The sequence below is a fragment of the Diadema setosum genome, chromosome 13, assembly GCF_964275005.1.
Source record: "Diadema setosum chromosome 13, eeDiaSeto1, whole genome shotgun sequence".
Taxonomy (NCBI): Eukaryota; Metazoa; Echinodermata; class Echinoidea; order Diadematoida; family Diadematidae; genus Diadema; species Diadema setosum.
In genome coordinates this window covers 26,183,888-26,198,616 of record NC_092697.1, presented here as the reverse complement: position 1 = coordinate 26,198,616, position 14,729 = coordinate 26,183,888, and the positions used below count along the sequence as shown (strand labels likewise).

The window sequence follows — 14,729 nt, the reverse complement described above, 5'->3', positions numbered from 1 at the left end:
AAATGATGCGAAATTTCAGATAATTATTTTCATAATCGTGAAGGAGACTGCCGCATGTTTAAGAAGTCTTGTCAAACGCCACAGCTTTCAAACGGCGTAATTCTACAGATACTACGGTTGGTGCTCCTAACGACGAATAGAAAATATTGATTTATGACAGTCAGCGAATGAAATCGATAAACCATCGAAGAGACGGAATTAAGATTCTGATTGCAATTTTGATAAAGTCGATTTATAACTCATCAGACAGCACAAGTTAATTCTGCATGCCTATGATTACGGGTTCGGAGATAAAAGACATTATACCTTTAAAAAAATCATCGTAATAGAGGGACACTTTTATTCGTCACGCAAAGACGCGTCTCAGTAAATCCTTCTCTTTGTTTTAATTAACAGCGGATTACCAACAAATCCAGGATTCCTAGATTCATCGACTCATCGACTAATGACAACGAAAATGACTGACATCTCACCTTTGACGTGACGTGACGAATAATATGTCAATACCAGCTTAACGCAATATAATCAATAGGCTTACCATCGTGTCCTCTGCCCCTGAACCCCCCCCCCCCCACACACACGCACACACACAAGCAAGTTGCAATGTTTAGATCTTGAACTTGAGGAACGCACACGATGACGACAGCGCTTCTAGCCCTCTCACTTGCAGCAAACACCGTGACCATTGCCGTGGCCGTTTCTGGCAATCTGCTCCTCATGATCGCCTTCGTGCGACGGCCGAGCCTCCGAACCGCCTCGCATGGTTTCAGCCTTCTCTCCTTCGCCTCCTGTTTCCTCATTGCAGCCGTCTCCTGCCCAATGCAAGCCCTGGCCGACATCCACGTGATCAACGACAATCCCGCCTGTTTTGTCTTCGTGACAACCGTCATGATGTTCGGTACGATCTTCTCGTGCTCCATTCTCGCCCTCACTGTGGATCGCTACATATTCATCTGCCATCCCCTCCAGGCCCCGACTATCGTAACGCGCCGGCGAGTTGCATGCTGCGTTGCCGGGATCGTCGCCACTTGTTTCACGTTTGCTATTGTGATACCCCTGGCCACGCCCGTCGGGTATAAGGGTCCCATCACACACGTACACGGTTGTCGACTCCACTCGGCGCTACCAAACCAGGCCTACGACATTGTTTTCCCCACTCTGGCCTTGGCTCCTATTCCCTTCATGGCGGTCATTTACTGTCGCATCTTCTTCGTCATTCGTAAGCACATCCGACGCGTTGCGACTGCCCCGACGCTGGCCGGCCAGCCGACGGACAGGACATCAAGCTCCGTCGCCGAGGTGACCACGCCGTTTAATCGCGCACGCTGGAAGAAGGAGCTGCGTTCTGCTTGCATTTTATTAGCGGTTGTGTTGAGCTACGTCTTCTGCATAGTGCCAACATGGGTGTTTGCCGTAAGTCACCCGTTCAGCAGTCAGGTCTCTCCCCTCACGTTTGTTCTCTTCCACACCGTGGTTTACCTGTACCCTGCATTGAATCCAATCATCTACGGCTTGGGAAACAAGACCATTCGGGATGCGGTGAAGTCCCTATTCTGCAGAAGCTTCAGCTCGTATCGCAGTTCTCAGGTCGCCACAATCCCCGCTAACACGTAAACTATACTGGCTGTAGGTCCCTCCATCAAACGTATGTGTCCTAGATTTAATCACTTTTTTTCCAATTCAATTCAAATGATTTTTTTTTTCATTTCCAAGAACACATTTCGTTATCGATACAAATAAAAAAAAAAACTTACAATGTATCACCAAAAGAATATACATATACACAATGGAACTAATTGTTCAAAAATAATTGCGTTAATGGAAAAAAGGGACCCGCGTAAAAGACAAGCTTGTAGGAATGTGGGCCACCCACGACACGGTCGGACCAGAGAAAAACAAAACAAAACAAAACAAAACAAACAAAGGAGCAAAGCAACCAAACCTTGAGAATTATCTGACAGTTAAAGAGCGATGCTCCTCAAAATGCCATTGCTTTAGAAATCTCATATGAGAGGGTCTCTCTGCCCCTATTCTGATTCTTTGTTTGTTCGAATTGATATTTTTGCTACCAAGGGTTAGTCGTTTGTTTGCTTGGTTGATAGATAGATACATAGATTGATTGATTGATAGATTTATAGATAGATAGATTGATTGATTGATTGATTGATTGATTGATTGATTGATTGATTGATTATGTGTGTGTGTGTGTGTGTGTGTGTGTAATGTATAGTATAGGGTTTGGGGAGAGGGCTGTTAAAAAATTAGCAATTAACACGCTCATGTACAATTCAAAGATAAATGTAGCACAAACTAAAATGTTTTGAGGATGCACGATATTTCATTTTGTCATGCCAAATTTACTGCAAGAGATTAATATTTTTCACATGCTCAGTCTCGTATATTAGCTACAAGACATTTAAGAAATGGAACAGTGGGTGCCATTGAAAAATGACCTTCTTAAGGATACAAATTTGATTAATACTTCAAATAACCTGTACTAACGAGATATACAATGATCGTCAGAAACTCATACACGTCGTGTATAACAATGCTGACCACAGACTTTCTGTTATGTCTGCTGAATGACATGGTTTGCACTGCACTCACTTCTCAGTGCAACTGTTTTAGATGAAAACAGATAGCGATAGATCTTGACAATGAAATGTTTATTTCCCTTCAGTCAGAGATGGACCGAGACTGACCGCTGAGACTGACCGCTAACAAGACCAGGATCTGCACAGGCCCCGTTTCATAACACTTGTTATCAGTGACAAGTTGTCATAGTTGTGACAAGCTACTGAAATCCTTGCATCTGAGTGGCTGAGAGCAAATTTATCGTAGATATTGTGGCAGTTGCCATTGATAACAAGTTTTATGAAACGGGGCCAGGACAACGATGTTGAAGTGTCATCGACAATATAGTGAGCATGCTGATTAAACTGACATGACGCGAACACGGAACATTGCATGGTTATCAATGTAATGAGTGTTTGGTCGTTGTCTTTTTATGTGTAATAGTATATGATATCCATTTCTTAATGTGGCTGTGCAAATTCTTGCTCATTGTGTCATTGTGAATGGTAAAACTGAATTGATAATTAGAGTTGATGCATCCCTCAACTCCTCCCCGAAGCTTCTATGTAATTATGGTAATAATGATAATAGTATTAATGATGATGATAATTATTATAATGACAAGTAACAATAGTATATACTACTAGTAAATTGGTACATTGTGTATTTATGGCAGTGTGATGCATGCGTGGTTACGTATCTGTGCGCAATAATCATAAATGCGCAATAGTACTGTGTGAGTTCGTGCGTGAGTAATTTTCAAAGGGGATTTTCCTTTTCAGCACGTATTCTTTTTTAAAATCAAATTTAGGTTTCTTACTGTCGTCATTAGCTGCTCGAAATATTCTCACATTTTGGATAACTCTTTTTCCTCTGTCTCTCTCATACTGACGGAAACGGGAATATTTTTTTTTCCTTCAACACTTTCCATGCGGAGCAGACGTGCATGTGTGTGGGAAGTTAATATTAACAGGTATGACAATATTGAACGCATAAGAGGCCCTTCGTTGACAAAAAATAGTGTAAGAAGAAGACACAAATCTGCTGAACTCATAGAGGCATAGGAATTACTTCGCTTTTGTGATTACAGTAGACCGTATAACCTCTTTTAACTATCTGGTACAATGTACTAGTAATGTAATTAGCGTCATCTTGTTTCTATTCCGTATAAAAACCTGTACTGAGTACCTATTGTGTTATCAGCAGTAGATGTGAACATAACATTCACGTATACTGCGTAATTTCAGTACCACTTGGGGATTTCGTCCGGCTGGAAATCATGTAGAAAACATCTAAAGACGTTATTAAAAGATACAGCCGTGAAATCCTACCCAACACCATGTGACTAATTGAGTTAAAGCCCATGTGTCTTTGTTGTAAACTATCAGCAACGATATTGAAAGTATTTCGAAAATTAAATGAAACGGAAAACATATGATTAAAGTCTCTGCCAAGCTGAAATAGCTAATCCATATCGGACCCTTGAGGCTCAAGTCAAGGTAATTTAGCCTGGACCAGCAAATGTATGTTTATGGCTTTCTTTTTCTTCTTCTCTTTTTCAGTCTTTGACTTTGTTTCCATGAAATTATCCCTGAAATGAAATTATCTCGAAGACGACAGTCGTTACCGGTACTCATAAAAGATGGTGATAAAACCCATTATGCATGTACACGCACACAGAATCCTGTCATAAACCTCGCTGCATATAGGCCCTATATGCATCTCAGATTTTGCTTCATTGAAAATATCATATAAAATAAACTACACTGTATAACAATCTTGTGAACTGTGAGACGTTTTGATCGGTGTCGCATATAACGTTTTAAGTCTGTACAATGTTTGGTTTGATTTGAAAATAACGATTACTTTTCTCGGTTACTGATTTTGTTCAGCAAGATGGGTTTGTATCAAAAGGTTTGTGGTGGGGTTTCCGGTTGTTACAAGAGTGCATGTGGAAGCAGCAGTTGTGTTTTTTCGTTGATTTATTTAATAGGCCATACATAAGAAAATATATGATTATATACATCATATATTTCATTTCATTTCATTTCATTTCATTTAAGTTTCCATACAAATTATACAGTGTTGTGCGATTTGTAACATCCTACATCCTTGACAATGAAAGCAACACATATTTTGTAAATTCAGCATATGAATAATAATATTACACGACACGCCGTATGCCCGCATTTCATTGCTCTCTTTGCACCTTATGGGTAAAAAAAAAAAAAATGTTTTTGTTATACTGTGAACAAAAACTAGATATCTTGCAATCTTTATCTAAAATGGCTACGAATGCCTACGATATTGAACGTATAAGATTTCCATTCATCTACCATCCGTGATAGAATGGTCCCTCCTCTTATAAACTACTATAGGAGTGGCCATTTAGCGCAAACCCTCCGCCAAGGCTGTGTAGTGTCAGAAAGAACACACTGTGAAGGTATCTTTCAAATAGAGCCTGAACTTGGATCACCACTTAAAACCAGTTACCATTATTTCTTTTACCACAATGGGTCTATATATATATTTTTAAATCCATCAAAATCTGGATTTATACGGAAACAAACAAATAAATAAACAAATGCGGCGCAAAATTTCCTCAGAACAGAGGCCGCAGAAAGCATTACCAAAACTTTCGTTCTGTTAAAAAAGGGGAAGCAATAAAAAAGGGGATTTTTTTTTTTTAAACCATGACTTTCGAATGGTTTCTCTCAATACGTTTCCCCATCAAGGCGGGGGGGGGGGGGGTTGGGGACATTGCCCCTTGACCCAACCACAAGCACCCCACACCTCCCCCACAACAACACACACATCACTTTTATTAACAAAAAATAAAAAATCTTTCCATGCCCTCTGCTCCTTGGAAGAGGTAATGACGTTAAAGTTACAAATATATCAAAGATAAACACAATAAACAGAGGAGAGAAATATAAGCATGGAAATCAATAGATAAAAAATAGATTTTACACAAGATGCATGTATAGATACATTGACAGACAGATAGAGAGATGCGTCATGATAGACGTATAGAAAATTAATTATAAATATCTAGCACATAATTTGAGGAAAGGCGCATTAAATGAACATTGATAGAAGACTTTTTGGGTACGAGAGATTGAAATTTCACCAAGGTGATATCCATATTTCGGTCAACAACAACAAAAAAAGACTACGTTTAATAAATATTGGTATATAGATAAAAATAATTTCAATAAGAATAACATTTCTGCTGTTTCCTAATTCGATGAAACTTCCCTAATGCAGATCCTCTTTCGATACTATATTACTGATTATTGAAGATGGACGGCTGCCACAATATAAGAATGTAGAGAGTTTAGAAAGCCTCCACGTCTAAGGTAACATAATCATAATATTGGCAGAATCTATCTTTGCATAACAATCCATCTCCCCTAAAAGTCATATAGATGGTTTCGCTAAACGAGAAAATGCGAACACTCGTCATCTGTCATATATAGTGATACTCTTCGTCATTTGTCATAGTGATACTCTCAGATCCGTTACGAGTGCCCGTTCCTCTTTAAAAACCATTGCCAAATACTTTAACCTGTTAATGTATACTACTTCACAGAAACTCACTCTCGACATAATGGTGGAACAGTGTAGAAAGAAGAAGAAGATCAAATAGGGATCGAGGCAAACATAACACTTTCAAAAAAGGGACAGATCTGCTTAGAAATACATAGAAATACAAAGATCGTGACGACTGATACTTCAGAAAACTGGAAGAAAAGGGACGTCAGTAGTGACAGGAAATCAATTCATTGGACAAGTCTGAAGAGCGAATATCTGGGTTACACTGAAAGAAGATCCATCAAATATAACTATAATGCTGCATGCAAGAAAAATAAGAACGGCGAAACTGTTAATTGCTATAATGAAAAAAAAAAACACATTCATAGAGGTTTCTCCATTGTGCGGTCATCCGAAAGCGAATGCTTTACGACGTCATGATTTCATTTTTTTTTTTTTGTTACCACAGGATAAGAAAAGGCACTTCTTAACCCATATGTGCTTTGAATGTCAATTGGTACAACAAGCCTCATAGCATTGCATTGTACCCTCTATACCCTTCAATGTTCATAACACAGAAAGGGTTAAACTTCAGTGCAAACAGTATAGTTTGCGATAATTTCAAGTCGCTTGCCGTTACCATGACATCAACCAGGCAGCAGCCAACCACCAGTGAGTATTTCAGCATTGACATGGTAACTGCAATACCTTGACAAATCTGTGTATGGAATGAAGATCAAAAGCAGAATAAGAGGTTCTTGAAGAAAGATTGAGACGATTAACAGACTAAGAAGTTGATAGTTAAAGAATAAACCGATGAAAGCAAATACTCATTCAATAAAGGAAGAAGAAAGAACGGCAAAAAGGACAGACAGGAATTATAACTCTCACTCAAAAAGTGGCCAACCCTATTACAACGTAATCTGTTTAAAAATAGGAATGTCCTACAGGCATATGAACATTTTTCAAGATTTTGGCAGAGAGGGGGGACATTGACAGAGCGCCATCACATACAGTTGCCGCAAAGTTACGCGTTTCTGGCTTGCTTCTTGCGAAGCGAATTACCGGCGAAATACTGAGTCTGAATACTTTCACTGCTATTTTATATTATCTTTTGTCGGTACCCGTGTTCCATCTGTAGAATGATTTTAGCGGGAAATATCGGAAGTATAATTTATAACATGAAGAGCGGTGTGATTTTTTCAAGGTTGTAATGGTTTTGCTGTACAGATTGACTTAGAAAAAGACTGAAAAACAGAAGGAATTATAACACAAAGCGCAAAAAATAATCAATTTCCGGTATGTTTACGACGACGCTGCCGCCCTTCACCGAGTCTGGAATGGGAACATGGCATCTGGTGACGTTCGCATCTCTGTTCAACATCGGTCTGACTCTGCCGTCCGCAGTCGTGCTCTTCATCGTCCTGCGAAAGCAGAGAGCCATCGAAGATCCAACGAAGTGGCTTTACGAGATTTTCACATGGTTTAACGCGACGCTTAATGTTGCCTGGTGTTTGTGGCTGGTGTTCTGGTACGAAACACAAAGTAAAATGATCTGTGATGTTTCCAACGCAATTATACCGTCCATTCATCACGTGTCATTCATCGGGACTATGTTCTGCCTCCTGCTCATAAGTATCGACAAATACCTTCAAGTTTCGCGCCCCCTGAGGTACCACACTCTGATCACGATTGCCAAGGTGAAACTGACCTTTGCAATCATGATGACCGCCTGGACCCCGTTTGGACTCCTTTCGCTCCCTTGGCCTGGCGTGCCGTTCTATTCTTTTTTCGCCGATCGCTGCTCCGGCCTGCGCTCCGTCAATGACTTTCCCCTTTGGGTTCCCATTTTCGAGCGGGCGTGTATCGGCGTCACAGCTTTCGTCACAGGGACTACCATGTTCGCCATCAACGCGACCCTCCTTCGGGTCGCCTACCGCCACGCCTATCGAATCGACGTTGCCGAAATGCGACCCACATCGCCTCCACGACATTTCAGCGTCGTTGTCACCACGGCATCAACTGAGTGTGGTGCTCGAAGGCGCTTTCGATCGCAATGGCGGTGGTTTCGGACGAAAGGTGTGACCACGATGTTGCTCCTCACGCTCTCATTCTGTTTCTGTTGGGCTCTCTACTTCTTTTACGACATCTTGCCGGATTTCTTCATGAAAGACCTGTCGATGGTTTTAGGAGGTATGAACGGGTGGCTGCAGCCTGCTTTTTACATCGCAACAACCAGGGAGTCCAAGGAAATTCTCTCGCGACTATTTTCGAATTTTTTACACCGTTCATAATGATATAAGATAAGAGAGGACACAACAAGAACGTTTATGTGGTTTGACATTACATGTACACTGTATTTGAACTATGAATTTGGGCACGAAATATGCTAATCGGGGGATTCAGTTTGTGTTAGTTCTGATTCATCATGAAGGTAACGTGCAATACAGGTGAAAAATTAAATCATTTCATCTGGACTTACTGTTTAATTCCGAGAATGGTTTCACGTCCGATCCTAAATGCTTCATCAGCTCATCTGATTTAATGGCGGGAACGCGTTGTTGCCAATCGGCGCAGATGCACTACCGACGTTTAATGTTCGGAGTCAGTCGTCGAGGAATTCTCCGGATGACAGAGCTGTACACCCGGGAGAGCTGATGAATCGCCCAAGATCGGACGTGAGACCGTTCTCAGAATTAAAACAGTAAGTCCAGATGAAATGATCTAATTTTGTATACCTCTATCAATCGGGAGATTATTCATAATCAAGTTGTTATTAGTTTTCACTCCAACACGGCGTATAATTATCGGTATTCGTTCTCTGTAAATGTGCCCCCTGTTTTCATGATGTGATGTGAATGATGACATCCTTACTCAGTTTGATACTTGGGATCTTTATGAAACGGCAGGCTTTTATTGTCACGAATTCATTTGCATCAACAAAGTTACTATTACACATAAAGATTATGAAAAAAGGGTCGCAATTTCTCTTTGATATAAAAGAATGAAACACTGTCTTTTGAAAGTAGGAATATGCCTCTACTGCAGGAGACAGAATAATCTTATACGGTGTCTAACATCTTAGGATGATTTAATTGGTCCTTGATAACCCTGCGTTAAAGGGGCATTCCAGACAATGAGGCATAGTCATAATACATTGAACAAGGATTACGACATAGGGGGCTCAAGAAATGTAATTCCAATACAAAAACCCCTTGCTTAACAAGGTCACCTGTGTTGAATTGATTTGCATCCTTTCTTCTTTCGTTCTGCTTCCTCGAGCACTCAATCGTGCATTCTTTTGTAAAGCTGCTTTATATGAATGTCATCATCCTTGTTCATTGTGATTTGTTATGAATTTGAAAACAATCTTATTCCTCATCCCAACAATTACGATAAATTCTGAAACTCTGTACCCAGTATTACCAAATTATATAGTTGTTCAAATGCAAAAGTCGAAAATCGTCCGGAGATCATTAAAGCCGCTGCAGTTATCGGTACTCTTCCCATAGAGGGCGCTGCATCTCATCAATGCAAGGCTCACACGGGTAAAATAATTCCCCATAGAGACGTGTGTTAAAATTCAAAATTCAAAAAGTTCTGTAAAATAGGTGGGAGAAATGAAGTGTTTCATCTTCACTAACCTGGATAAGTGAGATATACCCTTTCATCCATCAAATTTCCGAGGCGGGTTCTTCGGCTCAAACTCTGTCCAAGGGTCCGCAAAGCCAGACTACGGGTTCTTTTCACTAAAAAAAAAAAAAAAAAAAAAAAAAAAAAAAATCATCACCTATTTTCTGTACATGCATCCAATGAAAAAGTCTCTTCAAATTCCTTGAGAAAAGCTTTCATCTTCCAACCAAAATGCAGTTTCTAGAGGAATTCACTCAATATCTGCAGCTATTCAGTTTTTTGCCAACTGCATTATTGATTTTTAATTATTTTTTTTCTTCATTTATTTTGATATCTTTGGTATGATTTTGTGAAGGGGTCTGGGGCATTCCATTTTATTTACAGGTGTGAGCCCTATAACTCTGCGTATATACTTAGCGCATACAATCCCGTTATTTAGGCAGCTAAATGTATTAAAACTTCATGACATACATACGTTTCAAACTTCTGTATTCATGAATAAACCAAAAATTTGCTGCCGCAAACCTTTCAAAACTTTTTTTTTTCAATTATGATACAAACATTCTTTCGTACCCTCTACAAGACACTCAACTCATTTCCATTTACATAGTCCAAAATCCCTTATTGCTCACATGCCTATGTCAGTGAGGCATGGACCAGATATACATGCCTTCCCCGACTCCCTGAAACCCCGAACATCACTGTTTTCCTTTAAAGTTAGTTTAAAGAACAACCAATATATTCAGTAAAGTAAAACATTATGATTGATATAAATATGTTTATTTATTTTGTTTGATTTTGTTAGTATTAAGTAACTAGTTGTATTGATAAATTGAAAAAATGATCACATATGGTCTTAAAGGCATAATTTACCATTTGCAGATGAAAGCATTAGTGCTATAAAATAGTTCTAAAATGTGAGTTAGGGATAGAAACAACCACTGTCAAAATTTGAATCCGTATAATCGATGTTATGTGTTGTTAAATACACAAAATGTGAACAATAGTTATAATAAAAATGTTTTCAGACTAAACCGTATACAGTTACGGTTTATTGAGAAAAACCCTGATATCTCCTTATATTTTAGGTTTTATTGCAAATATTTCATATGGTAGGATGTTTTATGATACAACAGACCTACACATATGCATCAAATATGATATCTTGAAAATTTTTGAAATCACTGCTCCCAAAGGTAAACTGGACCTTTAAAACAAACATTTAACACACCTACTGCACACGCAGAAGTTAACACTGAGTACAAAAAACGTAGCTTTTCTTATTATGGTCCAATGCTCTTTAATAAGTTACCCCTTCCAGTCCAGACGCTGAGTTCATTGCCTCTTTTCAAGAAACACTGCCGACCATTGCTACATACTATATGATCTTAGGTTGTGAAGCATGGTAGAAAATAATGTTTGTTTGTCTTTTGCTCATTTGATTATACATTGAGTTGAGTTGATTATGTACCACATGTTATTGTAATACACTGGTACCCCTCTGTACCATTTGTGAATGTACTTGTAAATACTGTATATAATTCGTTTGTTTGTTTGTTTGTTTTTGTGTAGGTCACCTATTTTGTTTTTACCTGAACGTTTATGTATGCATTGTATTATTGTATACAGGGCTTCCTTGAAAAGCAGGTCTGCTGGCTGTCAGCAGAACTGAACGGAATGTCCCTGTTAAAAGATGTTGTGAATAAATAAAATAAAATAAATAAAGCACTCACTCACATCTTCCCCCCCCCCCCACTAGAACATACTATGAAATTGAGTAATTATACTATCTTAAAAAAAAAAACTACCTTTCGTGACAGGCAAACCTGAGCTACATTCCCAATGAGGCAATCAGCCCAGTCAAGCCATGTTTATGCTGACGGTTTCTTGCTTCCTTGTTGAATCAAAAGTACTGCCTTTTCTGCATTTATATGCAACCATAAATGTTTCACAATGATTTTTATGCATGTAGTACAAACTGCACTCTTGTATCGCTCCTTTGTCATTAATTGGTTAATGTTTTGTTTAAATTTGTGACACCCATGTAATTCATTTTGATTTGATTTGAGAAGCAGAATGAATACGAATGAACATACATCTGTATGACTGGGGACTTATTTGAATTATGTATATCCAAGTTTAGTTGTTTTACTATGAATAGGCATTCAGTAACTGCTCCACACTTTGCATTATAGTTGTAAGTTGACAAGCATCTTCAAGTACAGCAATGTACCTCATACAGTTGAAAAGAACTTCATGGTATATAGGAATAGGGGGATTTCTATTCATTGACAATTTTCCAGGCGTCTGTGCAGATCAGCGGAGAAAGCGCTAATTTTACGAACAAGCTAATTCAAGACAAAATAAATTTATTTTAAATGCATGTTAATATAATTATTTTGCATAATGATGCAATTGTTTTATCTGAGATAAAATTTGTAATATTGTAAATAAAATTTGATTTGGATGGAATTCAACTGATTTGCCTTCCTGTGTACGTTACTTCTTATATTCTCTCAACATTTTTGGCTTTTATATACCGTGTAATTCAATTGTTTTGTCTCGTGACCAGAAATATCACACGAAAAGAAAAATCAACCCATTTTGACAAGGATTCCGCCCAACACTTTCGACACTGAGCTCTCCCTCTCTCCTTCCCTCTCTCTTTGGCTCGATCTTTCTCTCTCTCTACTCTCTCTCTCTCTCTCTCTCTCTCTAAGAAAAGAAAAAAAAATCAAGTGAAAATGTGCACTCTTGAAGGAATGAATAAAAAAAAGAGTAAATTTAGAGTGAAATTGGAGTGAATTTTGAGTGAAAATTTTCATTTTCACTCATTTTAGAGTCACCTCAGGAATCACTCGAAGATAGTGTGAAGTGATCCCTGAGGTGACTCTAAAATGAGTGAAAATGAACATTTTCATTCAAAATTCACCCCAATTTCCCTCTAAATTCACTCTTTTCTGTTATTCACTCCTTCAAGAGTGCATGAACATTCACTTCGAGATTTTTTTTTTTTTTTTTTTTTTAGAGAGTATCCTTTGCTTTGCTTAACCCTTTGTGTGCCAAATTAATTTCCTGCCCATAGAAATGCATGCGAAATGTGTGCACATTTTGTCTCGATTGGCACAAAAAGGGTTAATGTACTAGGCCTGAGAGGTTCTGGTTTAATGGTTAAAACTATGTGCATATAATGAGGTGACTTCAAAATAGTGCTGTTGAAGTCATAAAAATTATACCGACGCAGAGTGTAGGCCTACAACGGATTGTAAACTGCTCATGAATTCAACTTTCAACTTTATTTTCATTTCCATTAAATAAACAGGGAAATTTGTATACAATGCATTAACAGAACATATTGTAATAATTAAAAAAAAAACACGTACATTAACAAAATACATGTGATCATGAGTAACAACGTAAGTGCATTTGTAAGGTATATAATGTGCATAGTACAAGGATGGGAATGGAAATGGAGGGTCCCACTAAAAAGCCAAGCTTGTACGATATGGGAGTAATGGGACCCTCAGAAATACATAAGAGAACGAATAATGACTTCATGAAACTACAACAAATATATGAAACAAAATCAAAGAAACCAATGACCTAAAACTCATATTATAATGTTCATTGTGTTAAATAGTAAAGTAACTAGGCGCCTACTTTGTTCACAACTTTGTTCATACCTTCTTTCATTGATTGATAAAGCGACATAAATCATGAACTTCGATGTCAGTAACAAAGGTTTATCTCCTATATGCCTGTGCGTGACCATAAAACAAATAGTGACTATAAAATAGATAATATTATCTAACATGACTTGACGGGAGTGCTCATTGATTTCTAGAAAGTTCCGCTCGCATCTACACGATGTGAGGCATTGAGATTGCTTACCTTTCTCTGTGCTGGTACACAATCAATTCCGTACACAGTTTGTGTCAGCGTAGAACGTAGAAACGTAGTTCATTCTTTCGCGAATGGAGTATCTGCAATCGGTTGAAAGTCGGCAGCTGCGCTAAACGAATGCAATAACTCACCGTAGGCATCACTCTCCCTGCGTGTGAAGTGGGACATGATCATTTTTTCTACCCATACTAGTAGGCCTACTTCATGATTTTACAAGATAAGCTGTATGAATTATGTTTTTCTTCATTATCCTACCTTAAAGGGACTGTACAGTACTGGTTGAGGTGGGGATTCATGTTTTGAACATTCCTAAATGAGATAATGAGAAACCTCTCATGAAATATGGTGGAGCATAATAATATGTAATTTTAAGAAGGATTCAACGTTTAATTGATGAAAATTGTTTTTCAAATGGCTGAGATATCCAAAAAAAAAGTGATAATAATAATAAAAGGCGACAGGCCACACCTTTTATTAGGATCTCTTTGTTTCACCTTGTTTTTGGATATCTCGGCCATTTCAAAACCGATTTTCATCAAATAAACTCTAAGTTGATACCCCTTAGAATTGCATGCTCTTTGACATCTCACAGTGGTTTCTGAATATCTCGCAAAATGTTAAGAGCTAAATCCTCACCTCAACCAGAACTGTACACACCCTTTAAGTTTACTGCATGGTTGAAAAGTCTGAATACAAGTTTGCATTGCAAAGAAATTGTCAGCTGTGCCCAGAGGGAATATAATTTATTCATAATTTCTACTCTTTTGCTCAATGATTGCGTGCCACGGTAGTAACGTATTTTGATTAATGTTCTTGTTCCTGTTCAACTCTACGTGGACAACAGGCAGCACCGTGTAAAATATGTTACAATGATGTACATGTATGTGTGGTATAAACCCTAATCCGTCATAAAAACATCTGAAAAAAAAAGACAAAAAAGTCATCTTCATCTTCCCCGTTTTGACAACACGTGGATTAATGTAAGAATTATACAAACAGTATAATGTGGGTAAACAGAGAAATCGTACCAAGAATTTAACATCCTTAAAGGCAGTATTAACCTGAAAACTTTATACCTGTCCCTT

At 38.3% G+C, this 14,729-nt stretch overlaps 1 protein-coding gene across 1 annotated transcript; it reads left to right on the top strand.

Annotated features, from left to right (window-relative positions):
• Window positions 1-636: 636 nt before the first annotated feature.
• Window positions 637-1,614, top strand: LOC140236526 (G-protein coupled receptor 61-like). Its single transcript, XM_072316449.1, has one exon. It carries the CDS (start codon window positions 637-639, stop codon window positions 1,612-1,614), a length of 978 nt encoding a protein of 325 aa, XP_072172550.1.
• The last annotated feature ends 13,115 nt before the right edge of the window (window positions 1,615-14,729 follow it).

Bases quoted from the DNA above. Each gene is read 5' to 3' on its own strand.
- LOC140236526 (XM_072316449.1), top strand. From the start codon at position 637: ATGACGACAGCGCTTCTAGCCCTCTCACTTGCAGCAAACACCGTGACC.